The sequence below is a fragment of the Panicum hallii genome, chromosome 7 (genome assembly GCF_002211085.1).
Source record: "Panicum hallii strain FIL2 chromosome 7, PHallii_v3.1, whole genome shotgun sequence".
Taxonomy (NCBI): Eukaryota; Viridiplantae; Streptophyta; class Magnoliopsida; order Poales; family Poaceae; genus Panicum; species Panicum hallii.
In genome coordinates, this window is record NC_038048.1 from 43,324,561 (window position 1) to 43,351,976 (window position 27,416).

At 51.4% G+C, this 27,416-nt stretch overlaps 5 protein-coding genes across 5 annotated transcripts; all 5 read right to left on the bottom strand.

Moving 5' to 3' along the window:
- Window positions 1-47: 47 nt before the first annotated feature.
- Window positions 48-2,225, bottom strand: LOC112901186 (ubiquinol oxidase 1a, mitochondrial-like). Its single transcript, XM_025970040.1, has 4 exons — window positions 1,789-2,225; window positions 1,490-1,618; window positions 523-1,011; window positions 48-390 (listed from the first exon to the last, which is right to left on the bottom strand). Exons 1-4 carry the CDS (start codon window positions 2,113-2,115, stop codon window positions 331-333), a joined length of 1,005 nt encoding a protein of 334 aa, XP_025825825.1. The 5' UTR covers window positions 2,116-2,225; the 3' UTR covers window positions 48-330.
- Window positions 2,226-6,829: 4,604 nt separating this feature from the next.
- On the bottom strand, window positions 6,830-8,500 carry LOC112899931 (ubiquinol oxidase 1b, mitochondrial-like). Its single transcript, XM_025968590.1, has 3 exons — window positions 7,980-8,500; window positions 7,249-7,866; window positions 6,830-7,139 (listed from the first exon to the last, which is right to left on the bottom strand). Exons 1-3 carry the CDS (start codon window positions 8,295-8,297, stop codon window positions 7,080-7,082), a joined length of 996 nt encoding a protein of 331 aa, XP_025824375.1. The 5' UTR covers window positions 8,298-8,500; the 3' UTR covers window positions 6,830-7,079.
- A 1,640-nt stretch (window positions 8,501-10,140) lies between these two features.
- Window positions 10,141-11,731, bottom strand: LOC112898844 (ubiquinol oxidase 1b, mitochondrial-like). Its single transcript, XM_025967144.1, has 3 exons — window positions 11,261-11,731; window positions 10,536-11,153; window positions 10,141-10,424 (listed from the first exon to the last, which is right to left on the bottom strand). Exons 1-3 carry the CDS (start codon window positions 11,573-11,575, stop codon window positions 10,365-10,367), a joined length of 993 nt encoding a protein of 330 aa, XP_025822929.1. The 5' UTR covers window positions 11,576-11,731; the 3' UTR covers window positions 10,141-10,364.
- A 1,167-nt stretch (window positions 11,732-12,898) lies between these two features.
- Window positions 12,899-15,630, bottom strand: LOC112898842. The gene is made up of 5 exons (XM_025967143.1): window positions 15,279-15,630; window positions 14,760-14,890; window positions 14,222-14,347; window positions 13,893-14,020; window positions 12,899-13,520 (listed from the first exon to the last, which is right to left on the bottom strand). Exons 1-5 carry the CDS (start codon window positions 15,508-15,510, stop codon window positions 13,205-13,207), a joined length of 933 nt encoding a protein of 310 aa, XP_025822928.1. The 5' UTR covers window positions 15,511-15,630; the 3' UTR covers window positions 12,899-13,204.
- A 529-nt stretch (window positions 15,631-16,159) lies between these two features.
- On the bottom strand, window positions 16,160-21,051 carry LOC112901360 (protein Brevis radix-like 2). The gene is made up of 5 exons (XM_025970256.1): window positions 20,947-21,051; window positions 17,516-17,955; window positions 17,208-17,352; window positions 16,627-17,108; window positions 16,160-16,510 (listed from the first exon to the last, which is right to left on the bottom strand). The coding sequence occupies exons 1-5, from the start codon at window positions 21,049-21,051 to the stop codon at window positions 16,432-16,434; spliced, it is 1,251 nt and encodes a 416-aa protein (XP_025826041.1). The 3' UTR covers window positions 16,160-16,431.
- Between the last annotated feature and the right edge of the window lie 6,365 nt (window positions 21,052-27,416).

The following is a 27,416-nucleotide window of genomic DNA, read 5'->3' on the forward strand; positions in this document are numbered from 1 at the left end:
GAAGAACTGAGGAAGTTCAGCTGAGTTTCTGATGCAGAAATTGTACATTACAGAACAGAGATGACAATTCAGTTAACATGAAGAACAGAGGAACTTCAGGTGAAAACGCCAGAAAAGCACCTGTCACGCTTCAGATATGTACATAGCTATGTAGATTAGCTTGTTCCGACAACGACGACTGTGTGGCGTACATAAAATAGGTTTCACTCTCAAAGAAATGGTTCGAAAAATTTGTAGTAGTAATACTCAACTCATAAGCATGCTTTCCCATGGAAACAGAACACTCATTTTCTTATTAGCGATGCAAAATTCAGCAGAGCGCCATCAGCATCAGTGGTATCCGATGGGCGCAGGGGACTCCTTCAGCTGCATGCCCTGGCAATGGATGTCCTGCATGCCACAAACAAAGATCGAATCAGACATCAGAACCAATCCATAGACACAAATAAACATCTGTGACCAAATGACATGAAAACAGTGGTGCTGATCTCGAGATGGTTCTGGAATTATTTTAGCTCGTACCGATGCGAAGTGGTTGACGTCACGGTGGTGAGCCTCGTCGGCGCGCACCACGGTGACGACGTCCTTGAGCGTGGCGTTGGCGGGGAGGCGCCAGTAGTCGATGGCGATGGCCGGGGCGGGGACGTTGTCGATCTTGCCGGCCTCCAGGTCCTTGAGGTACTCGGTGTAGGAGTGGATGGCCTCCTCCTCGAGGTAGCCGACGACGCGGTGCGCGAACTTGGGGGAGAGGAGGTAGCCCAGGAAGTAGGCGTTGAAGAAGACGCCCTGGACGGCGATCACCAAAGCGCGCTCGTACCACCTCGGCTTGGCCACCTCCATGAAGGTCATGAGGTGCATGCGCTCGTTCTCGGCCTCCTCCAGCAGCGCGCGGATCCAGCCGCCGCTCTGCTCGAAGCGGCGGAGCGAGCGCAGGTGGAGCAGCATGCCGCCCACCATCCCCGGCACCGCTGCCACGGTCTCCAGCATCATCGCCCGGCAGCCATACCTCCTCTGCAGACAATTCCGTCAATTCGTCACCGTGTCAGCTTACAGATTTACAACACAGTACCATAACGATCGGGATTTGAAAGCACTCAGATTATTTGCACGTACTGATACGAATGGATCATATTCTTCTTGCAAAGCCAAACTAAAGAGATGGATGCTAATAAAAATAGCAATCCTATACTTTATCGGCTAGTAAATGTCCATAGCTCTGTTTTGCTGATGTCCTTGTCAATCGTATAGAATATAATCAAATCCACAAAATGTTTGTGCTAAAATACTCGATTTGGTCCACGTTGCAAATACAAGTTGCGACTTCCCAGAAAGCAGGATAGCAGAACAAAAATATCCAGACGCCATTGATACTAAAACCCCATGCCACGCCATGTAGCTAGTAAAGTCTAGTACTCTAGTACAGCTAGCCTAGAAACACCGAACTGATCAATGGAACAGCGAAGGCCATGAACTGTGCATGCGCACGAACCTGGAAGAAGACGTCGGTGGGGAAGCGCAGTGACTTGACTGTCCAGTAGGCGATCTTGTCGAGCATCGTCTTGGGTTCGTGGTGCCTGGTCAGATCGATGGACGTGTCCGCCGTATACGTCTCCCATGGCTGCAACAGAAGGATAGATTAATCACGCCGCCTCAACGAGTTAATCTCACCATTAACCAACGCCTGCTGCATGAACCGATCTAGAGACGATCCGTTCACCGCCCGGATGAATCGCAAGAGGCAAGCAAACCGAACAACAATCGAAGCGAGCCGGAGCGCGGATCACGTACCCTAAAGCAAGTCCACCTCCACTCGGTGCCGTCCTCCCGCATCAGCTTGTTCGTCTGCTCGATGCCCCAGTAGCTGTTGATCACCACGGCCTTCTTGTCCCCTCCATCCTTGGCCGCCTCCTCCTTCGCCTTCTGCGGCGTTGCTGCCGCGGCCGCGGTGGGGGAGGACGACGACGTGGACATGAGCCGCACCATGACCGCCGGGACGCCGTCGGCGCCAGCGAGCAGCGCGGGCCTCGCGGCCGCCGCCGGAGAGACCGCCGCCGCGGCGAAGAGGCGCGTGCCGGCGTGGCGGAGGAGGATGGATCCGGCCATCCGGGAGCTCATCGCCGGCGATCACCGGTTTAGCTAGCCAGAAGTTTTGGGAGAAGATGCGACGTGATCGTGGTGGGCCGCGCGCTTATGTTGACGGCGATTGCTTGGTTGCAGATTGGAAATGGAGCGGGGATTTTTGGGAGGAGTTTTATATAGGGTATGTGGGGCCACCCCGTCAGCGGCGGGGGAGGCGCCTTGCTTCCCCGGGCTTCCAGAAACTCAAGAGGTCCTTTCTTCTTCTCCAAGTCGACCAGTTGGGCGTTGATTAATTACCCGTGATGATATTTATTTATTTATTTCGTTGGAAACAGCCTGTGATTTGGGTTCACGTGTTTGCACGCTGGAACCTATATCTGTTTGTGATGTGAAATTGGCACACGAGTCAGATCTGCCAGTAAGACATGCAAGCTCGCAGCATTTTCAGGTTTTTTTCTTTTATTTTCTGGTTGATGATGCTCAAAGTGGTCTTATTTTTCTTGCAAGTATTAGATGCTTGTTCTAGTGATTCATGGGAATATTTCTGGCGTTTCAGTCGAATATTCCGTTCACACCATCTCCATATGAATGGTACGAACTAGTAGTACGTAGTACGTCGTACAAGAAAGCAAAGCAAAACGGGACATGATTTCTGTTCCGTTGTTTGTCTTGTGGACCAAGAAAGACTCCAGCCATCCAAGACCACGAGTAGTTCGCTACGTCCTACAATATTTAGGATTTTTTTTATTTGCAAATTGCTGTGAGATGAGATCCGTAACCCAAACTGCTAGCAACAGCATATATATAGAAACATGACGAACAGGATAAACAAAAGCATAAGCCAGAAACTTCCCGCACCTTGCTTATATAATCTTTGCTGGCATTGTGCTCGCCACGCGAACAATTCGCTGGCTGAATAAACAATCGTGTCATCGCCTCGTCGGGATGTCACGACTCAAAACTTAAAACCACATGGAGGAAAATTTAAGTACATCATCATGAGCATCATCCAAGCATCATCAAGCATCATGTGCACGTTTTGACTTGAGTTACCCAATTTTTCTTGTTATTGTTGAGTGTAGCTTGTGAAGAAAGTTTAAAAATTGTTATGTAGATGTGTCCCCAAATAATTTATTCAAATACTAGATTTCAAATGATAATTTTTAGATACTTTTACTCAATTTTTGGATGTCTCTGCCGAGCCATAGAATTCTTGGAAACATTGAAAACTGCAATGTTGTTTGAATTTTTATGAACAATCCATAATAGATTTTTGAGCTCTAGTGGTTGCATTGTGTTCTTGATAGTTTAATATTGCTTCAGTAAAAAGTTGGTGATTTTTTGAGCCCGGGAAATGCATGGTTTTGAATTTGCAAGTTGAAGCGTTGCCTTTTCTTTTTCCCCTTCTCCCGGCCCCACCTGTCTGCCTCCCCTCTCTCTCCCGCGCGCCCGGGCCCGCGCGTTAGCCTCCCCCTCCGCGCCTCCCGCGCCTCTGCCCCCGCCCGTTGGGCACCCGCGCGGTGGCGCACCCCGGCGGCCGCTGGCTGGGCCAGCGTGGCCACCGCCGCTTCGTTTCCCCTGCGCGCTCGCCGCTCTCTCTTCCCCTTCCCACTTCAAACCGCTCCGTTCCCCTTCTCTCCTCTCCAACCCTAGCCGCCTCTTCCTCTCCCGGTCCGAGCCGCTCGCCGCCGCAATCCGCCGCCATCGCTCCACCTCCGCCCGATTCCCAGCGCACGAAGCACCTCCTCCATCCCCTCACTCGATTCAAGCCCTCCCCGGCCTTCCCCCTTCGCCGCTTGAGCCTCCTCCACGTCCGCCTCTTCCCGCCACCGCCGTGCTCCGTCGTGCCGCCGCTCGCCACCTCGCTCTGCCCGCCGGCGCTGCGGGTGAGTTTCCCCGTCGCGCCGCGCCCCTCGTGCGCGCGCTGCCCCACTCCGTTCGCCCCTCGTGGCCGCGCTCCGTCGGTCGCCGCCGCGACGTCGTGCGCGCGCGGGCCGCGTCGTGGGCGCGTGCTGGCGCCCCTCGTGGCGGGTCAAGGCCGCGGCCGGCCTTGACTTCTCCCGGCCCGAGGCTGGCAGCCTGGGCCCACCTGTCGGCGCCCGGGAGTGCCAGATCCGGGTGGCTCTAGCCTTTTGCTCCACATTTCACCCCTTTCATTTCATGTTGATTCTTGTAATTTGCATAGAAATTGTTGTGGATCTCCAAAAATTGTGAAATTTATTTTGTTTGACTCCTCTGTAATAGATCTACTTAGAGAAATTAATTTTATACATGTTAGAGTCCTGTACCTTGAGTTATAGGTTATTCTTGCTAAACCAAGTTAATTGTTAATCTTGTTGTGTGATGCTTTAGAAATGCTAAACTAAGTCTTGTTAAATTTCTGATGAAATGCTTTATCTCATGGTGCAGCTTGTGTAAATGTTCCTAGGCTGTTTGATAGGGTTTTAATGCATTTTTGGTTTTGCTGCCTGCAAACTTGTAAAATGAATAACTTTTGATAGAAAATTGATAAAATGATAAAAACCACTTCTATTACTTTTATTACCATGTCCTCTGTCTCCAGTAATTCTTTGAGAATTTATAGAGATGCTTTGAGTATCTTTTAAGATTTAACTTGAGTTTAGCTGCTGAAAATTATAAATAACATAAGTAATTCCACAAATATGCTCTTGATGCAATTTCAACTCTCATGATTTCCTCTTGAGATCCCCTGTGTGCAGAAATAAAACCATGATTTATTCTTGCTATTTGTTGTGTGAGCAAGTTCGCCTTCGGGTTTAGATTTTGAATTATTGATCGAGCTTCGTGTATTTTGCTTGCGTGCCTCCTTGTGGTACTTCATTTCCATTTCATATCATACCAACTCTTTTCATATCATTAGCATCATCCTAATGCACACATCTCATTCATGCTTTTTAGTGACCGAGACGCCGGAGGACGCACCCGTTGAGCCCACCGAGTTCGTTGAGACCGAGCCGGGAGCCGAGTGTGTTGTTGAACAAGAAGAGAACCAAAGCAAGCAGCTAAGCATGATCCCTTGACCTACTTAACTTTCTTAAATTTAGTTATTTCACTTGGGGTATCTATGCTTATGTTAATTATTTATCTATTGCATCGTTGGTCCTATTTTCATGCAATGTCCTCTCTTGATTTTGTATATCCATGCCCTTGGCACACGTAGCTAGTTGCAACTCATTTAACTAAATGCTTAGTCGTGCCTAGAGTTGGTAGATATCTTGTAGGGAAAATTGGAATAGGATCACTTGTTTCACCCATATTTTATTATCTTAAATATGTTATCCGGTGTTGGGTTGTTGGTTTGGATCGGTCTAATTGGAAGTGTGGTTTTGAGGTTTGAGCGGAAGGTAGGGTCTAGAGAAAGGAGTCTTGGAGGTTTAGTCCGCTTGAACCGATTAAGGACCGTCCGTGGATGACCTTGGAAATTGAGCACTTATCGTACTACCACATATCCATTCATGGGGTGGATAAACCGATTACCTTCTAGTTCTAATCGTTGATGCACGGTCCTAGATGCGTGGCCATAGGGCTTTGTAGAGAGGCTTAGGGGTGTCCCCGGTGGACCTAGGTAACTCTCCGCGCAAGCTAGGCGTGATGTTCAACGGTTACAACTTATCGGAAAAGGTTGATGCGAGTACCGCCTTGCCCAATGTGATCGGTTGGGTGAGTCGCATGGTCCTTGTATCCTGTGGGTAAAGATGTACACCCTTGCAAGGTTAATGAATCAATTCGAATTGCCGCGCTCTCGGTCATGAGCAAGCTCTTTATCCTACGAAATCTTCGTAGAAGTTTTGGTCGAATGGTTGGTTGCATGTTACGTTCCCTCTTGTTGATGCTTAGGAATTGAGTTATCTAATTAACTAAAATTTAAGGTGGGTTGGGCAAGTTAATTAAAATGCTAGGAGGCTAGATGGTGGAATTAGAGAGCTCATGCTTAATTAATTTACTTAACCCTAAAGCCTTTTTGTGAGCCTTTATATGCATTTTTCTTGATCTATTTATTCGCGTAAGTCTTGCGAGTATCTTTATACTCATGTTGCTTTATTATACTAAGTTGCAGGTGAGCCGGAAGTGGTGTTTGGCCATTTCTACCCCGCCGAACCCAGCGCGGGCGAGGAATAGGCCAATATAGTCAATGGTGTCCTTGAGCAAGACGCCATTAATATTATCTATCGTTATATTTTCCGCTGCGTATCGTACTTGGGGTTATCATGATAAATATTAAGCTTTATGGTTTTTATCTCTTCTATGTTATTGTGAGCCCGAGGCTTGTATCCTTTATTGAACCTTAAATTCCAGATTTGGAACCTTCCCTTATGTCAATGTTGTAATGGTTAATGGCTTCACTTTGTATTAAAATTTGCTCTTTGTGGATCAATGGTGATGCATGAGCTTGTGACGGTATATGCATATGCGTGATCTTGAGCATATGTTGGAGCACATACCGGGACTATCGGGTTTAATATTTTCGGTGAAAAGTTAAGTTGGTTCTCGGAAGTTTAGATGTGGGTTAACCCGTGGCGCGCGAGCGCGAGTTAACTCTCATCTTCATAATAAGAACCGACGGTTTCGCTTAAAATGATATTAAATTGAGCGGTTCTCACACGGGACTTCCAATTCCATCATGGATGAGTCAAATGATCGGTTTCCAATAAGTGGCAAACAAAGTAGCGTAATTGCAACTCAGCGTTAGTGACTCGCTATTGCGTCTCCCTGTTACCATGGTGTAATCTGGTTTCAAACTAAACAATTTGATGAATGCCTCTCGTTAATATGTACAGGATGACACGTGTTCCATAGGCACAACCAAGAACCAATTCATTCTCATACAAGTGGTAAATCAGACTCGATTACGTGGCAAAACTATGAAGACACTAGCTGACCATTTACCCAGGAACCATGCAGACCAATTGATCCCAAACAAGGTTTCCGAGGGGCAACAGGTGAAAACATTGCTGAATTGAGCAAGACATGCCGACTGATCAGTGGTACCCCAGAGGTGCAGGCGTGTCCTTGAGCTTCATCCCCTGGTAATGGATGTCCTGCACGACGAAACAGCGATCCAGATGATTCGGTTAATTATCTGACCAGATTGGTCAAATCTGTCCACACAGAGCAGGTGAGAAATCTTGGAAGCTACGGAGTACGTACCGAGGCGAAGTGGTTGACATCGCGGTGGTGCGCCTCGTCGGCGCGCACGACGGTGACGACGTCCTTGAGCCTGGCGTCGGCGGGGAGGCGCCAGTAGTCGATGGCGATGGCCGGCGCCGGCGTGTTCTCGATGACGCCGGCCTCGAGGTCCTTGAGGTACTCCGTGTACGAGTGCACGGCCTCCTCCTCGAGGTAGCCGACGAAGCGGTGCGCGAACTTGGGCGAGGCCAGGTAGGCGACGAAGTAGGCGTTGAAGTAGACGCCCTGCGCGGCGAGCACGAGGGCGCGCTCCCACCACTTGGGCTGCGCCACCTCCAGGAACGTCATGAGGTGCATCCGCTCGTTCTCGGCCTCCTCCAGCAGCGCCCGGATCCACCCGCCGCTGTGCTCGAAGCGGCGCAGCGAGCGCAGGTGCAGCAGCATGCCGCCCACCATGCCCGGCACGGCCGCCACCGTCTCCAGCAGCAGCGCGTGGCTGGCGTGACGGCGCTGGAAGAAGAGCTGCTTGGGCACGACCAGCGACTTGACCAGCCAGTAGGCCAGCTTGTCCGGCAGCGCCCTCGGCTCGTGGTGCTTCTTCATGTCGATCGACGTGTCAGCTCTGTACGTGTCCCATGGCTGCATCAACGCACAGCAAACGATCAGAGAGACCGATCACAAATTGGAAGCCGTGCAACGAGAAACTCGTGCGTGGTTGCATGCAGAAATGTGTTGGTCAGTGCTCTGCTCACCCTGAAGCAGAACCACCTCCACTCCGTGCCGTCCTCCTTGACGAGCTTCGGCGACTCGATGCCCCAGTAGCTGACGATGCCCTTCTTCTCCTGCCCATCCGCGGGCTTCGGCTTTTCGGTGCTGCCGCCGCCGTGCTGCTCGGGCGCGGCAGCTTCTCTGGCGGCGGCCTCCGCGGCCGTGCTCGACATCCGCGCGGGGAGAATCCTGGCGGCCGCGGGCACGAGCCCTCTCCCGGCGAGCCCGGACACCGGCTCCGCCGCGAAGAGGCGGGGGCCAAGGTGGCGCAGGAGCGCGGCTCCGGCCATTCGGGAGCTCATGGCTGTGCTGTGCTGTGCAACTAGTGAACCTGCTTCAGAGCCGGCAAGTGGCGCGAAATCTTTGGAGGAACTGGAAGGAAACTGGAAGCGATTGTGGCTGTGTTGCGATCAGATGGCTTAGTGCTTTTGCTGTGCTGGTACAACGAAACATCCTCTAATTGTGGAGTGGTTTTATAGGGAAGCAGGGGAGCTTGGGCTCGGCCGGCGGTGAAGCTTCTCGGACAGATCGAGCAGCGCCGCCGCGCGCGAGGTGGTTGCGCGCTGAGGTGAGCTCGATCCAGCGCGGTGCCACTATGATTTGACCGACCAATCGGAGCACGACAAGTAGCCGTCGTGAGGGCAGCCGGACGTACGGGTATTCTATTCCAACGGTAAACAGCCACACAATTTCTCTAATAACACGCAAAAACGGACAGGGCGGCCACGACCAAATAAAGCATGTGCCAGTATAGAGTCACGGGTCAATAATACTAGAATCTTCCAGACCTTCCGCTAAAAAAATTTGGCAACACAGGTAGCATAATCTTCAGTGCTGGAAGCTTTTTTAGCTCAATTCATAGAAGAAGGATATTTTAAATTAGGGGTGTTTGGATCCAAGCGCTAATGTCCCAAAGTGCTAAAATTTAGCATTAGTCCATCCAAATAGGATGCTAATGAGGTGGGCTAAACTTTAGTCAAATTTGAAAACTTTAGCAAGTGTGTAAGTGCTTATAGATACTAAAGTTTAGCACTTAATTTTAGCACATCCAAACAGACCCTTAACAATGGTTTGGGTCCCCAAAACATAAGCCAAAGCATAAGCCGGAAACTAACAGGACCCGGCTAGCTAGGGGAAATTTTATCCTAGCTTGCTGGAGCTGTCCAAGAGCGCAGAATTGAGAAGGATGTCACCCTCACCACTTCGGCACTCATCAGATGAATACTTTGAGGCAATGAATACCGCGTGCAGAAACAAATTATATTGCTGCAACTAACCGGCGGCTAGTAGATCCTCCATGCATGATACTCCCATACCCTGTAGCCAACTAACTACTACTACAGCACACATGATTTGAGAAAGACATAGGAAAAAAGAGTAGCTAGACCTAGACGATTTTGTAAAGTGTAGGTACAGGTTATAGTATACCATTTCTGCACTCTTTATGTGTCCATCATTTGACCTTTCGGCTGCTTGTTTCAAGGCTGACTACTATATAATCAGCTTTGCTTTTGCTCGGAAGAAAAAGAATTTTCTTTTTACGCAAGTGCATAGCACTTGGCACTCTTTTTTTTGTTTCTTCTAATGGATTGTTTTTATTTGCAAAAATGCTAAATTACTTGTTGCCAAATCTTACAAGCTTGAACTATGAGGAAAAAAATATCCAAGGTTACTGCCTCTGAGAAAATAACGAAGATTGAGGCATGGACATAAATATTTTAACTAAAAATGGTTTGTGAGTTATTTTAGGCCCCAAAAATAATTTTTCTTACTTGGTCTACGATTTTGTGTTCACTCTTTCGTGCGGTGGATGTCACCGCTACTGGTACCTCATGCGCCTTGCTTTGCCTCTGGCTAAGGTGCTCTCATCTAAGAGAATGGTACTATTCCGTCACTTGAAAGATTTGTTATCGTTCGTTGTCACGGAACTTGCTCCCGTGCGCTAAACAGCTGGCTCCAAGGCTTATAGGGGCTTATTTGTGTTGACAGCATTGAAAGGAGTGGGAGGGCGATTTGGGCTGCAATTATGAAACTATATGGTGAGTTCGATGCCACTGAGAGATGTGGTGTTTCAAACTTGCTGCTTTGCTGGCCATTTTCCCCTTTTTATATTATTGGTTCCATTTGTTTCCCAGGTAGGCCACATTTTTGCACAGCGTACTGTATTCCTGTATTTTTTTTTATTACAAATAGATTTGATAATATGTACAAAGTACAACCTACGTACATAGCCAACTGGTTCGCATACAAGTAGCAAAAACCAGTCCTGTCTGCTAATTAAGCAACTTCGGCTAGCACAAAACATTATGTTGAACGATAGAGCGTAATAATGGGTAAAAATGCTGAACTGAGCAGTTCGCATCAACACATTAGTGATATCCGAGCGGCGCGGGCGTGTCCTTGAGCTTCATCCCCTGGTAATGGATGTCCTGCGAAACGTATCAAGCCACAGAGATCACTAAATCAGCTCAAACTGCTCATAGTTTCTCATCAACACATACAGTGAAAATGTTTTCTGCGACATGATGTAGCGTGCGTACCGATGCGAAGTGGTTGACGTCGCGGTGGTGCGCCTCGTCGGCGCGCACGACGGTGACGACGTCCTTGAGCTTGGCGTCGGCGGGGAGGCGCCAGTAGTCGATGGCGATGGCCGGCGCCGGCGTGTTGTCGATGACGCCGGCCTCCAGGTCCTTGAGGTACTCGGTGTACGAGTGCACGGCCTCCTCCTCGAGGTAGCCGACGACGCGGTGCGCGAACTTGGGGGAGAGGAGGTAGCCGACGAAGTAGGCGTTGAAGAAGGCGCCCTGCGCGGTGAGCACGAGCGCGCGCTCCCACCAGCGCGGCTGCGTCACCTCGAGGAACGTCATGAGGTGCATCCGCTCGTTCTCCGCCTCCTCCAGCAGCGCCCGGATCCAGCCGCCGCTGTGCTCGAAGCGGCGGAGGGAGCGCAGGTGGAGGAGCATGCCGCCAACCATGCCCGGCACGGCGGCCACCGTCTCCAGCAGCAGCGCGTGGCTGGCGTGCCGGCGCTGGAAGAAGAGGTCCATGGGAACCCGCAGCGACTTGACCAGCAGGTACGCCGCCTTGTCCGGCAGCGTCGTCGGCTCGTGGTGCTTCTTCACGTCGATCGACGTGTCCGACGTGTACGTGTCCCAAGGCTGCACGAGTCGCACGTTCTTGTTAGAGATGGTAACAACTAACCATATGCAATGCAAGCGTCGTCGTCTTTGAAACGGAGCGCGACTGCAGAAGGCGCGGTGCTCACCCTGAAGCAGGGCCACCTCCACTCCGTGCCGTCCGCCTTGACGAGCTTCGGCGGCTCGATGCCCCAGTAGCTGACGATGGCCTTCTTGCTCTGCCCGCCGGCTGCCTCCTCCTGCTTCTCGGTGCCGCCGCCTGCGCTGCCGTGCTGTTTCGCGCTGGCGGCCTCCGCGGCTGTGCTGGCCATCCGCGCGGGGAGGATCCTCGCGGCCGCGGGTATGGCGCCCCTCGCGGCGAGCCCGGACACGGCCGGCTCGGCGGCGAACAGGCGCGGGCCCAGGTGGCGCAGGAGCGCTGCCCCGGCCATGCGAGAGCTCATGGCTTGTGATCAACAACTAATCGCAACCGACTCCTTTCCCTGTGGCTGGGACAATAGGCCTTGTGAAAGAAAGAATTCTTTTTTTTTTGTCTGCGAGGTTACGGAACTGATGATTTGTGGTGTTGCTGCTGTGAAAGATGGGACGATGACCCTTTCCGTTGGGGTGAGGTTTTTATACGGGCGCGTCCTGGGCTCGGCCTGGCCGGCCGGGGGGCCCGGCGGGATGCTTCCCGGACGGAGCGCCGTCGCGGCCGGTGGCTAGCCGTGCTTTCCAAGTGCCGTGCCGTGCAGGAAGACGACGTGACCGAAGCAATCAAGCCACAGAGAGACCAACCCACCAACGGCTGCGCGCGCGCGCGTGAGGCGGGACCATCGAACGGAGCCGTCGAGGCTTCGACGGCTTCCGGGTCCGTTCGCGAGGCATCGTGATTGGTTTTGCCGTGGTTGACCTCACGCGATGAGGTTTCTGCTGCTGGATCCCATCCGATCAGACGAGCACGGGCGGCGCCATGCGGGGACGGGTCCTGGCCGTCGGTCCCGGTGCGGTGAGCCTGGACCTGGACGCCACGGGATGCTCGGCTAGGCGGCTACTAGTCAGTCCACCGCTGGAGGTCAACCCGGGTGGCGGCGACCTGACCATTCGCCGTGGCTGGAAAAATGGCGATCGAATACGGAAAGGTGCAGGCACGTGCGGTGCGGTTGCAGCAAATTGGGAACGACGCACCAGATCCAATCGGAAAGACGCGGTCAAGCTCAAGCGGGTCTACTGAGAATTGGAAGATTAGGTGGAATCGTGCTCTGAGTTTGGAGAATTCAGTATTCTTTCCAAGGAAATTGCTCGGTTCTAAAGGTTTCTAGACATGCCTTAAGACCTATTTAGCTTGGGCGAAATAGAATCAGGCTATAACAGCAACAGAATTTTCCTCGGGACAAAGGACACTCCGAGAGACTTCTGGTTTGGATTCTGACGAATGCTGTTCAATTGTTCATGTCCCAGGTATTCCAAATGTGCCATTATGTATTAGTGCTAAAAGCAGGTTTCAGTGCAGTTGGTTTGACCCCCACAAGAAAACAATCATAAAGCGATAAATTTACTAATAGCGCCAGCTCAAATTTCTAACGAAAAATGAATTCGGCTCAAATTATCATTATTTGCAAACGAGTGCCGTTCATGGTTACAAAGCCTGGGAATTCCAGATTAACTGTGATGTTAGGTACCTACTCCGTACGCGTGATGAACTGAGCCATGAAACACATTGTTTGGAGCAAAAGGAACAGCACGTGCAGTTGAGGCAAATTAGGAACACCCGCCAAATCAGAAAAGGGCCAAAAGGGCAAGCAAGTGTATTGAGAACTGGTCATCAAGTATTCAAGTGGAATCTTTCTCAGCAGTTTGCAGTATACAAATTTTCAAAGGAAAAAAGATGCATCATCTGTGACGTTAGCTAGCTATCCTTGATAAACTGTGGCATGCAAGACGTGTGTGTCTGTCTGTGAGAGAGCAGCAGTGTTCCCAGCATGCACATCCTAGCACAACAGGGGATTGGTTCCAGGTCAACCTAAAAGACCTCTTAGGAACCGACTGGTATTACAAGTACAACAATATACACCGGCACATACATCTACAGTTCAAAAGAACCTCTCCATGAGTTCAGAATCCGACAAAAGTTCTTTCAATCCGATAAATTTGCTATACTGCAAGGTAATCCAGCCCACAGCAGATACATATGCAACAAGAAGGCAGGCACGCTTCAGCCGACCAGCAAACACCCTCATGCTATGCTTCCTCACGGTCCACCTAGCAGCAGCAAGCAATAATCCATAGCAGCCTCTAAATAAGACAGTAATGAACATCGAACTCAACATGCCGAGCAAGACACCTGCTGCGACATATCCAAGCATTCGTTTTGAACTGAAATCTTCTGACACATACGACTCTGAGAACCTGTATTAATATTATGTAAAATCAGCCAAAAAGATGTGGAAAACAATAGCAGCATCCATCTAAATGAAAACAAAGAACCATTTTCCAATAAAACAGATGTGCAGGTAGTTAGTGTAGGTGTAGAAAGGACACAAATAAGTTGCTAGTATATTTAAAATATAGTGAAAGTGCAGTACAAGCATAGTTGACTTCATCTATCTGATCAAGTAACAAATTAGAAAAGAACTGGGAACAGATTAGAGCAATAATCTAGCAACAGAAATTCTAGCCATCTAAGTTTCATGGGGTGACATTTAGATTAGCTCAATATTTTCATATGTTGCAGTGCCAAGTAGCTAACAAGCAAGATTTGGGAAAAAGCATAATACTCACAGTGTAAGTATCCTTTTGAGAATCTCCCTTGTTGAAGGTTCCTCAGCAGTACAATTGAATAGCTTGTCTGAGTGAATATCAGCCTTGTTACCGCCTAGCGTATATCTGCAGCTGTACGATTCGTTGACCTACAAATGAAGGAGGTCACGAAATGACGATGTGGAAATGACAGTTGACAACTAAACATGACACAAGCAAAAGGTGGTGGCATAAGTGAAGATTCACATAAAAACTGGAAAAGAACTTGTGAAGTTATGGGGTGTTAGGAATATAGGAAGTAGATAGCACATCTTACAAGGAACTAGATAAGATAAGTCATAGTAAAATACCTTGAACTTTAATGTTGTAGACCACGCAGCACCAAAATCAGGTCGACAATTATGAGGAAGAGCCTCTTTCGGGGTCTCTGCCACAGCATAAGATACTTGGCCAGAAAAATATTCTGTGTATTCAACCTACAATCAACACAACACAAATGATAACCGGTCAACTAAACACATACCACAAGCCTTAATGATATTAGAACCACGATAAAACACAAAGCATGAGTGGTCGCTGTGAAAAACTGAAAGACGATGCACAACATTTCAACATGTAAACAAGTTTTGCCTTTCTTTGCATATTTCCAAGCTTTTCAAGCAAACTAGAAACTGTGAATAACATCTAAACACTGTTAACAAAAATAGAGTAATGTACTGGCTAAAACTAGAGGAACTGAGTATGACAATGGCCTCACAACTCCATCCAGTTAATATTAGACTTAAAATGCAAAATTTTAGCCAATCGACAACTTAATTGACATTTGCAGAAGTTCAACTAGAGATGCAACCATGTTTCATGGAAGTACATTATAGCACATATTCTCACCTGGAAAATTGAAGCCCAGTAGTAGTCATCGTGGCAGCGGAATCTTCTCTTACTTGATGGGTAAAAGACATGCTTAGCTCTATAGTTCAATAATCCAAGCTCACAAACTTTTGATGACCTAAGGTCAACGCCTACAATGTACCAGCAAACACATCAAGCACAAATGGTAGATACATATCTGTACAATTTCATCTAAACAATTGAAAGGCACAATCACATTATAACCATACAATATGTGGTACAGTGAAATCTATCAGTATTTAGTAGAAGGACACTGGTCGTGCATCACAATTCACAAGCTAGCATAGTAAGTTCACACTATCTGAACTATGAGAAATCAGACGAATCACAAAACGTTATGCTCATCAAAAAATAAACTAGACTTAAACCTGCAGTAAGATCTTGGAGCGTATCAACAGAGCAGCTAATCCGTGGTATTAATTGCCCAAACCTTACCAAATCACTAAGCTCTAAAGCTGCAGCTACGGAAATAAATCGGGAAGGAGGGTAGCGACTGACCGGTGGAGAGGATGCGGCAGGTGGAGGGCATGGAGACGGATGCAGTGGATGAGAGGCCACCAAGCGCGAGCCCAGCGAGCCCGACGAGGAAGGAGAAGAGGAACGAGGCCGCGATGGGGAAGGCCACTCCGAGAGCGCCACGGAGAGCAGACCTAGGACCCCGCCCGCTCCGCTCCTCTTGCTGTGCCCCCTCGCCCGCAGGGGGCCGCGGCGAGGGTGCTGGCGGATCCATCACGTGGATGGATGGTCCATCCTCGGGTGCCGGCGATCGCCGGACGCCGGCGATAGGCGAGGCTGTCGGGAAGGGGACGGTTGGTAGAGACTAGAGAGGGCAGCCACTGTGGACCCGTGGTTTTCTTGGGCTTTTGGTGGCTGCGACTCGCAAGACTATTTTGGGCCGTGCGTGGGGTGGGCTGGCAGCGTGCCATGCGATTCTTCGCCGGACAAACATTTCTCCTCGTGAGCATCAGAAATAGACCAAGTTGTTCTGGAATCTTCCAGCTATATCTTCAACCTTGAATCTCGCCCTCTTTCTTGGTGCCAATGAAGCCCACCGATTAGCATACATGAGTTCCTGACTGCTCTGCAGATTGCAAAATGATCTGTGCCACGAGGTCTACCTCTACCAACCTGATTGGCTTGCACAACTGCCAATATAACACCGAGTGAACTATAGTCTTGGTGCATAATTAATCGTTTCCCCTTTTAGTACATTCTTATTTCAATCTTCCTAGCTTCAAATCTGCACATCACTTCATCTGAATCCTGACCGCTCTCTAGACTGCATTTCTCAGAAACCCCACCACAATCAACCAGCTTACTTTTCGATCACCCACAACAAAGTGAGGGCTACTTACATAAACCCAAGCAAGAAAACGGAGAACCAAAATCAACAAAATTTAACCATCGAAAGGAACCGAAATGTGCATAACAAGGTAACTAAACCGGACAGTAATAAGCACATATCCATCTAGACACCCAAGTTTACCCCCAGAGCTCCATGTACAAGCTTAGCCAAAGCCAAGTACCGTCACCTGTTTCTTTTCTCACCCTTCACACCCTTTTCGCCATGTATAGCGGTATTATCCCCCTAATATCTATCCCCCCAACACGTTTGGTTATCCCCATCAGAGCCTGCAATTTGCATCCCTTTCTACAGGTACTCCGCCTGTATCCTCTCTCTGTTCTGCTCCCACCACACCTTGGCCCTGTCCTCGCCGAACCTCTCCCGGCTGCAATGCAGACACCACAGAAACACGGAGCGTGCGTGAGGCGTGCGATCGAGAAGGTTTGATCGAGTAGCCGGCGATGCTTTCGCGAGGCCATGATCAATCGATCGGTGCCGTACCTGAAGCGGATGCGGCGGAGCTCGCGGGTGCCGTCGCCGAGCTCGCGGATGGTGAGGCACACGCCCGGCTCGTCCTCCTCGATCCACTCCGCCGCCTCCAGGTCGCTCACGTTGCTGAGGGACGCGGAGGCCTCGTCCCGGGACGACGTGGTGGCGCGCGACGGGTCGTAGGACGAGGAGACCCAGCCGCCGCCGCCCGTCGCGGACGTGCCGGCGGCGGAGTTGAGCATGTTGAGGTGGTGCGCCCAGACGTGGTCCGACGGGTCGGGCACGGCCGTGGACGGGTAGTACGCCGCCCTGGTGGACGGCGCGGCCGCGTACGGCGCCGACGACGATGACCCCGGCGCCATTGCCTTGCACGACGCGCTCCGGGCGATCGGCTCCTTGCTCGCCGCCGGAGGAGGAGGCGGAGGCGGAGGCAGCGGCGCGGCGGTCGGGCTGCCCCTGCTCGTCGAGCCCCCATGGGAGTAGGACGACTCTCTCTGCACGCGTCGACAACACATTGTCACGTTACGTTTGATCGGTCACGGAGCTGCGACGATGATCATTTCGAGTCACGAGGGATGCGCGCGAGTACCGACCAGCACGGAGTCGTCGACGGAGGACACCGGAGTGGAGCACCCCTGCTGCCGGCCGCTGAACGTCAGCACGTTGTACAGCTCCACGATGCGGTCGTAGTTCTCGCCCCACCACCGCTGCGCCTCCCACTTGTTGAACATCTCCCGGCTGCGTACGCACACCGGCACAAAATTAAAGGACGCAGGCAAGGGTGGAGTTAGTCGATCGAGCGCAAGAATCAGTGAACTTCTGAGTTTGTTCTGACATGTTCACAGTAATCCGAACAGGGAAACACTGAAACAACAGTGAGAAGTGTAACGAGAGCACACACCTGAAGCGGATACGCTTGAGATCGTTGCCGCCGGTGGGGATGGTGCCGAAGGTGATCTGGACGCCGGGCTCCACCTGCGCCGTCCACTCCCTGGGCGCCGCCTCCTCCACAGCGACAACATCCTCCCCGGTGCTCGGGATCCAGCCGCTACCGCCGGCGCTGGGGCTCTTGCCTGCTGCTTGCCTCCCGGTCACGTCCAACGTATCCGACGCCGCGGTTCGCGCCCCGCCGGCGCCTCCCGCTGCCAATACGGTCCTCGGGTAGTAGTCTTCGCCGAGAACCCTGCTCGGCGCCGGCGTGAAGCTGGTGTCGTCGATGAAGCCGGGGTAGGGGCGGCGGTAGCTCCCCCCGCCGCTCCTGAACGACGATCGGGTCCCGGCCGTCCCCTTGTACTGATGGTGCTTGCTGGAGCCGGAGAACTTGAGCACCATGTCCTTGAGCTGAAGACAGCCACATCGCATCGTGAGAGCCTAGTTAGCAACCACTCACTCAGACGCTCACGGAGCCATATCATAGGTCGTCGGAATAGCGAACAAGTGTAACTCAAGTAAGCTCTGACTCGAACTAGCATATAAGTAGCTGTCAAGTATACATATGTGGAAAACATACACTACTAGGATTCTGAAATGTAGGTTGTTCTAATTTGTTTTAAGTTAAACTTTTATCTAATTTTGATCGCAATTTGTCGAAAAAATGCACGCTAGTGCAACTTCTATAACATCTAATTATTTTTTGTTAACTTTATAATAAAATATGTCCTGATAGTGCGCTCGTTTGGTGTAATAGATGCTTCTTTTTTATTTATAAATTTAATCAAAGTTGAAAAGGTTACTTAGGGAAAATGAACCTTAATCAACCTAAGTACATGTAGAATTGTTAAGAACACAGCAAAAAAGGAATGTTTTTGCTTCGACTGAACGGATCGTGCATGAGTACTACGTAGGTGCTTTTTAGGTTTACATGACCAAGAAGGATTGCCTATTGACTAATGGCTTCATAACATGACTATCGCCTAGCTAGTGATGGAGCACTCAACAAAGCATACCCGTAACGCACACGCTTAAATCGATCAAAGCAGCTACTGGTATGTTGATTAGGCCGATCATCAGGAGCACGGCTACAGATGCACAGATAGATCGAACTCCGAGTCTGCGATTCACAGAGACCAGAGAGGACCACTCTGGCTTAGGGACACACAGGGGTCAGGGGTAAGCAAATCTTTACCCTTTTGTCTGCAACAAGGAACCATGCTGCGCCACAGCGTCATGCATGCATGCATGCAAGGATCGCCCGGCCTCAAAGGCGCGGCTCATAATGGCAGCCACGCCGCAGCGTATGGCCTTGGCCGGCCGGCCCCTCCCCTCCTGCCTGCGCGCTGCAGGTGCGCAACGCGTGCATGAGTTGTGCGTTGCGTGCGCGCCCGGAAAGACATCAGCGGCAGGGTGGCCGCGACGCGGCGTGTCTGCCTGCGTGGCCCGGGCGCGGCCGGCCGGCAGGGGGAGGCCCAGGCGGCCGGGCCCCGGGTGGGGCGGGTCGCGTAGCCAGCAGGCCGCCGAGGACCACGCGCCCCCGCCGTGGGTGGCCCGCGGCGCCGGCCTTGATTCGATGGCGAATGCCGAGAGCGCAAGCCAAATCCCGCCCAGTCCCAGGTTGCGTTCTAAAAAGAGAACACCGCCGCGGTATGGCTTTCCACGAGGGAAAGCGATCGACGGCCGTGGCGTGGCGTGGCGTGATCCCCACCAGAACCAGGGCGGGGCGCACCCAGCGTCGTCACAGCGTAGCCCCGGCCTTTTCCTTTCGGGCAAAGAGAATGAACGAATGAGTGGTGGGGACGCCGGCGGCCGGGCGGCGTCTAGCAATCGCTCGCCCGCCGGTGGCGGCGACTGGAGATCGCTCGAGGGGATAAAGCGTAAGGGGAATGTTGGGGGCGAAGCGAGCTCAAATCTGGCACAGGCCAGCAAAGGTGCTGGCGCCGGCAAGCTGCAAAGGCGACGAGGGGACGGGGATCCAAGCAACAAAAGGGGAGGCCGGCCTCAGGCATCCTCTCTCTCTCTCTCTCTCTCTCTCTCTCTCTCTCTCAGCAGACACCCATCCCCCACCACACCCAGTCCACTCATGCATCCTCCCCTTGACCGGCTTTATTGTGTTATTCGCCGGCGAGGAACGCCGTGAGCATGCATGCACGTCCTGCTTATTAGGCGCGCCTAAAGGGGGATCGAGATCGATTGATCGCTGTCACTCGCGCTGCGCTTTTGGGCGAGCATGGCTTAGCAGCAGTCTTATCGCTGCAGCAAATAAAGCTTGACGCAACAGCTGCTCTGTTGGATGCAGGGTCTCTCAGGCTGGCCAGCTTCATGCATGCATGCCGTCGGTCTCAGAGCTCAGCTCATCTGGCCCTGAGTGCTGTGTCTGTGCGTGACGCGTACGTACAAAGAGGAAAGGTAGAGGCTGGCGGTACGAGAGCCTGCAGGAGCATGGCCAGGGGAAGTAGAAGACGACGACGATGCAGAGAAGACGAGCTCGGAAGACGGCGGCGGCGGCGGCGGGGTAGCTGGGCGCGTGGCCGGAACGGAACGGTGACGTGTGCAGGCGTTCGATGGATGGGGCGGAGCGGCGTGGGGCGGCGGAACTACTCCTACGACTGGGCGGTGAACGCTAGCTAGCCGAGTAGGATGCTGCGTGCAGGAGGAGGCAGCCGAGCCGAGCCAGGAGTCGATCGCGACGGCGTTCCTTGTCTCATGCGCCCTCACAGCATCTTCACCAAATTACTTATCTCTCTCCTCGATAACAAAATCTATATATCCTTTTTTACTAGTCGATGGTTGCTCTAGCAAATTACCAATTCTATCATCAATGCTAAATTTATTTTATCATCAAAACACACCTTCCTCCTACTCAAATGTTGAGAATTCCTCCCTCCACCTTATTTGTTGAGTAATCTGCTATAGTATTGACTACCCAAAAATATAAAAAGTGTTATAGTATTGACTACTAAAAATATAAAAAAATATTATTGATGATGGAGAGAGAAAATATATAGAATATAAGAGATGAGTAATATGCTGGAGATACTGCCAGCTCATCTCAACCACCGGCCCCTTTGGATGTATTGGCGGCGCGCGTGTGCCTGCTGCGGTTGGACTAGGAATTCAATTCGGTCGCGACACGCCCGTGGCCTGCTCGCTTGAGCAATTTTCCTAGCCCGCAGGTTTATCACAGTGCACAGGCAGGTTTAGCTCGTGTCAGTGGACTCTCTCTCTCTCTCTCTCTCTCTCTCTGAGCTAGAGAGACGATAGCAGCAAGCATTTGAAAAGAGTAATGTAAATTTATATATAAAAAAGGAGCAATGTACTAGTATGTTCGTAGCAGCAGCATGCACATGTACTAGCTACTAGTAGAGAGTGAGAGATGGAGAGACGGTAGATGTTAACCTGTGAGGTGAGAGACTTGACGGCATCTTTGCCGTGCGGCGTGGCCGCGGCACGGGAGCCGTCCTCTCCGCCTTCCTTCGAGGAGCACGCGATGCATGCCAGCATCTTCAGACTTCAGTTGAAACGAGTCACTGCAGCCTGCAACTGCAAGAGGTTAACGCGTTTAGTATCTCTCAGATGTAAACTGAAGCAGCGACGCGTCCGCGTATCCTGCACGAGGGATGCATGCCACGCATGGTCAAACACTCAAACTGATCAGACCAAGACGAGACAAAAAAAAAACTAGTGCGTCCCGGAGATACTGAATGATACGGTGAACCAATGCATGCCAACCATTTCCACGCCAGTGTATAACAACAAAACTCAAACTTGACCTGCTTACATCAGTACTACATGTAGATAGAAGTACAATGACATGTACTGTAAGTGCACACTGTATGTCACTGTATTACTACGTTGAGCCGCACAAACAGTGTAACAGCACCGCCCAGAGTGACCTCAAGCCGAGAGCAAGCAAGCATGCAGGCCTCTCTGTAGTCAGTAACAACTCTGTATCACTATCACACGTACGCCGGCGAAGGCGGCCTGCTTGTCCGATCCCGTCCAGGAGCTGGCGGCAGCCTCGACTGTGCAGATACGAGCTAGCTCGTAGGGCGCCGCGCCAGCAGGGACCGGACTAGCTAGAGCTCGCACGCAGCACGCAGCGCCACCACCGGTGCGGAGCGGGGGGCAGATCAGAATCAGGTCGCCCGGGTAAGGCATAAACAAATGAGAGCGAAGCGAGCAAGCAACCCATTCCAATGGCAGTGTATCATCCCCAGCCTACACTACACATGCTGTTCGCGAACAGTAGAAGCACTGCACTGTGCGAGCAGCGATAGATGGGCAGATGCAGCGACTGTTTCTTTCTGCATACGATGCAGAGCGGCAGGGTAAATACTCCACAGCTAGCGTAGATGGCGGGCAGGGAAGCTTCTGATGTTTCGTTTATGCCCGTCCCGTGTATGCATGTACGCGGGCGAGGGGCGCCAGCCCATGGAGGTCGGACAGGCGCGTATGGGGCAGACTCCGAGCGACGCCGCTCGCCGCACGAGGCAGCGGAGCCTCTCTCTCTCTCTCTCTCTCCCCCCCCCCTCTCCCTCTCTCTCTCTCTCTCTCTCTCTCTCGCAGAGATGTGGGCAGCAAGCATCGGTCTATGGTGGTGCACGCAGGGCCCCGCCGCGGCCGTCGTCCCCGAGATCAACGTATTGCCTGGGCTTTATTGATCTCCTCCCCAGGCGCCGGCCGGGCCCCGGTAAAGCGCCCTACCGGCCAGTGAGGATCGGCTGCCTGCACGACGGGACCCGCCTAAGATCTACTACTACCACCAGCACCAGGACGACTTCCCTTTTTTTTTAAAGAAACAGGAATTTTAAAATGTTTTCCACTCCGTGGAAACTTAAAACATGCGGATACTCCTACTATTTTTTAAAAAAATAAATCGGGACATGCAGATATACTAGAGCAAGCAAGGCTCCGTTGTGCATTGTGTTGTGGAGACCTGCTGCTCGATCGATCCACCAACGGCTCCGCCTGCCACGCCAACCAACCTTAAACCCACGAAATGAATGTGGGCCCTCCGGCCAGGTGATAATTGAATACGGGAGCGGGGGAGAGAGGGGATACGCATTGATGGAGCTAGCATACGTGACCGGCGACGGGCGAGAGAGATACTTACAGCCGAGCCAGGTAACTGACAGCCACGGCAGGCTAGGGAGCGTCCGCGAAGTTACCCGCCGCGGAAACGAGCCGCCCGCGCCGCGCCAGCGGGTTGCCCGCGTCGTCGTCTTCCTCCTCGGACCCGATCGGCCAGAACGATCTGAAGAGTTCAGGAAGTCAACCACCACTCGCAGCCAAAGGCTAGAAGAGAGAACAATAATGCAATGCCCGGCAAGGCCGTAAACTGGGGAGGAGTGGGCGTTTAAATTGTGACTAATACATGCAGGCCAAGAAGACAGAAAAAAAAAAAGAAGAAGAGCAAGCAAATCACAGCACAGAAAAAAAGAGAGAGAAAATGGCAATGGGCGACTTACTAGCGTGGTACCAGGAGGTGCTATGGTGAAGAACAACAGCGACGACGGAGGTCAGGCCATGGAGCTGAACGGAGATGCTGAAATAGAAAGATTTGGGTTTGGTTCAGAACAATGCCGCGCTTGGGAGTTCGACCCAACGGGCCATGGGAATTGAATCCATCGAAGCAAGCAAGCTAGGATGACTTACCAGCGGAAGAAGGAAGGAACCCACGTTCCGGGTGGACGGGATCTCCACGGCGAGGAGAGAGAGAGAGAGAGAGAGAGAGAGAGAGCGAGCGAGGGAGGAAGGGAATGGCGGCCCGGCCTCGTGCGCTCGGCTGCGCCGCAGCTGCAGCCTCCCTTTTAAGCTTCGCCCTCTCCCTTGCGCGCGTGGATGTTGTGGCGCTGGCAGGCGGATTGCGGCCGGTCAGTTTGTTTGGTTTGGTTCTGTGTAGCCGCTTCTCGTGCTACTCCTTATAAATGGCTGCTGGATTACCTCAAGATAAAAGGTTTGTTGCGCGCAGCCTCCACTTTATGTTATTACCAAGCGAGAGGTACACGAGTTTCTGGCTCAAGCAATGTATTTTAGGAAATAATTGTCGACCCTTCCCAGTCTAGCTGAGCACTACAAAGATTGCAGGTCTTATTTTTCATTTTTTCATTTAGGAGGGTTTAGAGAAGTATATGTTCGTACAAACATATTTTTTTTTATTTTACAACAACGCCACCTTTACCAAGCCTAGCCAATGCCACGGCTCATGTATCAACGTGGCATACTTTACCGGGCAATCACTTACCTTGGTCCTTGATGCACACGTTTTTTGTCGTAAGCATGGCGTTGGATCATCTGGTTACACCAACATCGCGCGTTGACAACGTAGCATGTTTGTCGCTGTGCCAACACTATGCCACAAAGCTCTTTGGGGCACATGCCACCTATACGTCGACAAGCCCATCTATCGTGTGTAATCTTCTCCGCCATCCCTGTGTCATTACTAGAAAATTGAGCCCGAGTCTGGAAAGAATCGTTACTAGACGACAATGAAATGATAGCGCTATTGAGTCAACGGCAGAACTAGACACTTTTCATCAGGGGCGCCTGATAATAATAAATCTAATGAGTCTATGATTCCAAGTGGTCATCTTCATTGCGCACAACCCTTGAATAGCTAGTGTTGACGATGATAATACTAGAACTTCATTCGGAGGCAGAGAACAATAAAACTAAGTCAAAGAGATGAGAAAAATCAAGAACTACATCTTCTCATTTGTAAAACTTACAAATTTAAGCATTCCTATGACCACTTTGCTAGTGAAAATATTTGGAAGGGAAAATAAGGCCTCCATTCCCTTCCAAATATACAATATTTAAATGCGGATTTTCTAAATATAGTTGGGTTTGTTAAGGTGTTATTTATGCGATTAAAAATTACTGCCATTTTGCCCTCTACTTGTTACTGCAGTAAATAAAATCTGACCTCAACTCACTACATACAACTATTTTGTCACCATAAAAGTCATAACTAGCAATGAGTATTTGGAAAGGTTAAAGCCTGCATGCATCCAAGATGTTTGTTAGGCATCCATGGACATACTCACGTGTCGCAAGTGTATTGCTGAGCACCCCTTGAAATAAACTTGCAACAAATCCGTTAGAGAAGCACTAGTTGACATGGATTGCCACGTAGCAGCGTGTGTTGAAGATCTTTTTGTTTGTTCTACACTGTAGGTGCGACTCGTCCAGCATGCTTTTTAAGATGAGAGGGAGATAGACATCCAAGAACACATCATCACCTCGATCGAGCTGTTGGTTTAGTGACCGAAAGCTGTCCAAACACATGGCAACTGAATTTGCCAGCATACAATTTGTTCCAGCAATATACAGCTGAAGATTTGGCTTCTACATTGCATCCAAACGCATACGCCTCGTGGTCACACGTTCCAACAGCACTTGTGTCGGTGACACACGTTTCCGTTTTGTTCCGTCGCAAGTGCTCTCCCTGTGGATTGTTTAACACACAATTTAATGCGTATACTTCTTTGGCAGTTGACTTGCTAGAGTTCTCGAATGGGAAGGAGAGAGGGATAAGGGCCGCGAAGTCGCTCGCAGCCGTCGGATCGATCGTTCCCGCCGTGTACGGCCAGTGCCAGTGCAAAAGCCACAGCCGTGTCCCGTATGTGGGCACGACCAACTGCGGGCCCATGGAGATCGCCGCCGTCGATCTGGGGGGCGTGTGGCGACTTCCCTGAGCGCCGGGCCCACCGGAGGATTCGGTGTGGGGCTGGCTGGGCTGTCCCCACCTCACCTGAGCCTACGATGCCTTCGCGGTGGGCCCCGGCCGTAGAGAGGGCGGAGCGCAGGAGGAGCAGGCCGGGCCGTGGCGTCATCCTGCCTGGCTGCTGTTGTGAGTTGTGACCTGACGGCGATGAGGGACCAGGCTTCATGACGCCGAGCTGAACGCCGATGTCGTCCGAGCGGCGAGCGCTACGTACGTACGCGCATGCGGGCACGGACATGCGAACTGGGCAGTTTAGGAAATCTCGTCGTTGCCGCCGTCGTCTGAAATGGAGTGGCCTTTTTTTTTGGCATTGCAATGCAGCTCGTCGTCAATATTGTTTAACATGAATGAATTGACAATTCGGCATCGTTAAAAGGTTATTTTCTTTGTTAAATGGACATAATTAGCAAGCCATACTAAACGTCTCTTTTCTCACACAAGAAATACTTCCCTTTCAGTAAAAAGGTAGAGCTTTATTAGAGGCAAAAACTAAAGTAGCACGCGATAAACTTCAATGCTTACATGTCAAGCCAAGCCCCGTGTTTGGACGGGCTCCGGCTCCATTTTGAAAACGGCTCTCGGGAGCTAGTGAAGCCCGTTCTAGCTGATCTCAAAAACAGTTTCTAGAGCCGTTTTCCAGAGTAAGCCGAGAGAGAAGCTGGAGAAAAGACATCCCAAACATTTTCTAAGACTAGAAGGAGTACCTAGATAAAAAAAAATGGCAGAGAGGACTGCCTTGTAAAAAACACTTTCATATATGCTAAGTACATTGGCAGTACCGAACTATATACTGATCACTACTGAGTACTACCGAAGCAGCGCTGAGGAAATGCTACATACTAGCACGTAGCCCTGCCACGCATGGAGGCTTCCCTGCTGCCATCATCGACCAGTCTAATCCCTTCGAGCCGTCGCACACGTACGTCTGATCGAAACAGTTAGATTCCCACTTAAATGCACGAGCCATTCGCTCCAGCATTCTTCAAATAAACTCGCTCCGGCTAGCTGCTCATGCGCTCATCACAAGACAAAATATTTGGGGACCCTTCCGTTCCGTACGGCGCCACAGGCTGCTGCGAACGTGTAATGCCCCAACAGTGACCGTGCAGGCCGCTGGACGGCGCCTCGGTTCAGATACTTCTGCTTGACCAATGACCCGAGACAAAAAGGAGCGAAAACCCCCCATAAAATAGTCCAGATATAGTATTTCCACGCTTTCTGCTTTCGTCCAGTCAGAGAGCTCGCTCAGCGTTCAAAAAGACCCGAGTGGTGGATACTGGGGGTGGTGGCCTAGTCTTGATCAGTCTTGACGTGCATGGTTTCTTGAGAAAGCTCGAGGGAATGAAGTAAAGCATATGCTTGCCAGTGTTTTTGGGAGGACGACAGAGCAAAAGCTAAAGATGAAAGCGGCAATGTGACTGAATGATAGTTTCTTGAGAAGGCAGAAAGGGGGCAGCTCGCATTGCATTACCATCACACGGTATCATCATCATCAGTTTTTTCTTTCACCTTCCTAATAACCGCCTGCAATCACCAAATGATGAATTCAGAGGAGAAGGAAGAAACAGATGCTACTCTCTCCTCCTACTAGGTGAAGCTTACATCGATCACGACTTCATTCACAACTCCCCAACCCCAGCAGAAATGTTTTGCGAGCCCGACGAGCATCGCATCGCGTCGCGAGCAGAGGCAGGCGAAAGCAGATTCCCCAGTCAGACGCCGGGACCGATCGAGCCGGCAGATGGATCACCTCGGGCAGGCAGGCCGGCCACGGGGCCGCCGCATGCTGGCGCGCGCGCGCGAGAGCGAGCACGAGCATTCGCCCGTCCCGCATTTTGATGCCGTCGCCATCCAATCCAATCCCACCAGCGAGCTGCGAGCCCCCATCACACGGGCGGGGGCACGCTGCGTACGGCTTCCCGGCCGGCGCGGTCAAATTGGCAGATCAGGCGCGTCAGTGCCGGGGTACGGACCGCCGCGTCGGGCTCCACGGCGGTTTGGATCGTGTCGGGCGCGCAGCGCAGGCGAGCCGAGCCGAGCCTTTGCCCGGCGCCCCGGCCCTGCCGGCACCGGCCGGCCGACGACTGCCTGCCCAGAGCGCGGCAGATGCAGTGATGCACCATGCATGCATGCAGCGGGA

Coding starts and splice junctions, on each gene's coding strand:
- LOC112898842 (XM_025967143.1), bottom strand. CDS start 15,510: ATGGATCCGCCAGCACCCTCGCCGCGGCCCCCTGCGGGCGAGGGGGCA. Junction 14,891..15,278: donor CTGCCGCATCCTCTCCACCG/GTCAGTCGCTAC, acceptor GGTACATTGTAG/GCGTTGACCTTAGGTCATCA. Junction 13,521..13,892: donor CTCAAAAGGATACTTACACT/GTGAGTATTATG, acceptor ATATTAATACAG/GTTCTCAGAGTCGTATGTGT.
- LOC112898844 (XM_025967144.1), bottom strand. CDS start 11,575: ATGAGCTCTCGCATGGCCGGGGCAGCGCTCCTGCGCCACCTGGGCCCG. Junction 11,154..11,260: donor GGAGGTGGCCCTGCTTCAGG/GTGAGCACCGCG, acceptor CGACTCGTGCAG/CCTTGGGACACGTACACGTC. Junction 10,425..10,535: donor ACGTCAACCACTTCGCATCG/GTACGCACGCTA, acceptor TACGTTTCGCAG/GACATCCATTACCAGGGGAT.
- LOC112899931 (XM_025968590.1), bottom strand. CDS start 8,297: ATGAGCTCCCGAATGGCCGGAGCCGCGCTCCTGCGCCACCTTGGCCCC. Junction 7,867..7,979: donor GGAGGTGGTTCTGCTTCAGG/GTGAGCAGAGCA, acceptor GCGTTGATGCAG/CCATGGGACACGTACAGAGC. Junction 7,140..7,248: donor ATGTCAACCACTTCGCCTCG/GTACGTACTCCG, acceptor TTCGTCGTGCAG/GACATCCATTACCAGGGGAT.
- LOC112901360 (XM_025970256.1), bottom strand. CDS start 21,051: ATGCTGGCATGCATCGCGTGCTCCTCGAAGGAAGGCGGAGAGGACGGC. Junction 17,353..17,515: donor CTCAAGCGTATCCGCTTCAG/GTGTGTGCTCTC, acceptor GTGCGTACGCAG/CCGGGAGATGTTCAACAAGT. Junction 17,109..17,207: donor CCGTCGACGACTCCGTGCTG/GTCGGTACTCGC, acceptor CGACGCGTGCAG/AGAGAGTCGTCCTACTCCCA.
- LOC112901186 (XM_025970040.1), bottom strand. CDS start 2,115: ATGAGCTCCCGGATGGCCGGATCCATCCTCCTCCGCCACGCCGGCACG. Junction 1,619..1,788: donor GGAGGTGGACTTGCTTTAGG/GTACGTGATCCG, acceptor CTTCTGTTGCAG/CCATGGGAGACGTATACGGC. Junction 391..522: donor ACGTCAACCACTTCGCATCG/GTACGAGCTAAA, acceptor TGTGGCATGCAG/GACATCCATTGCCAGGGCAT.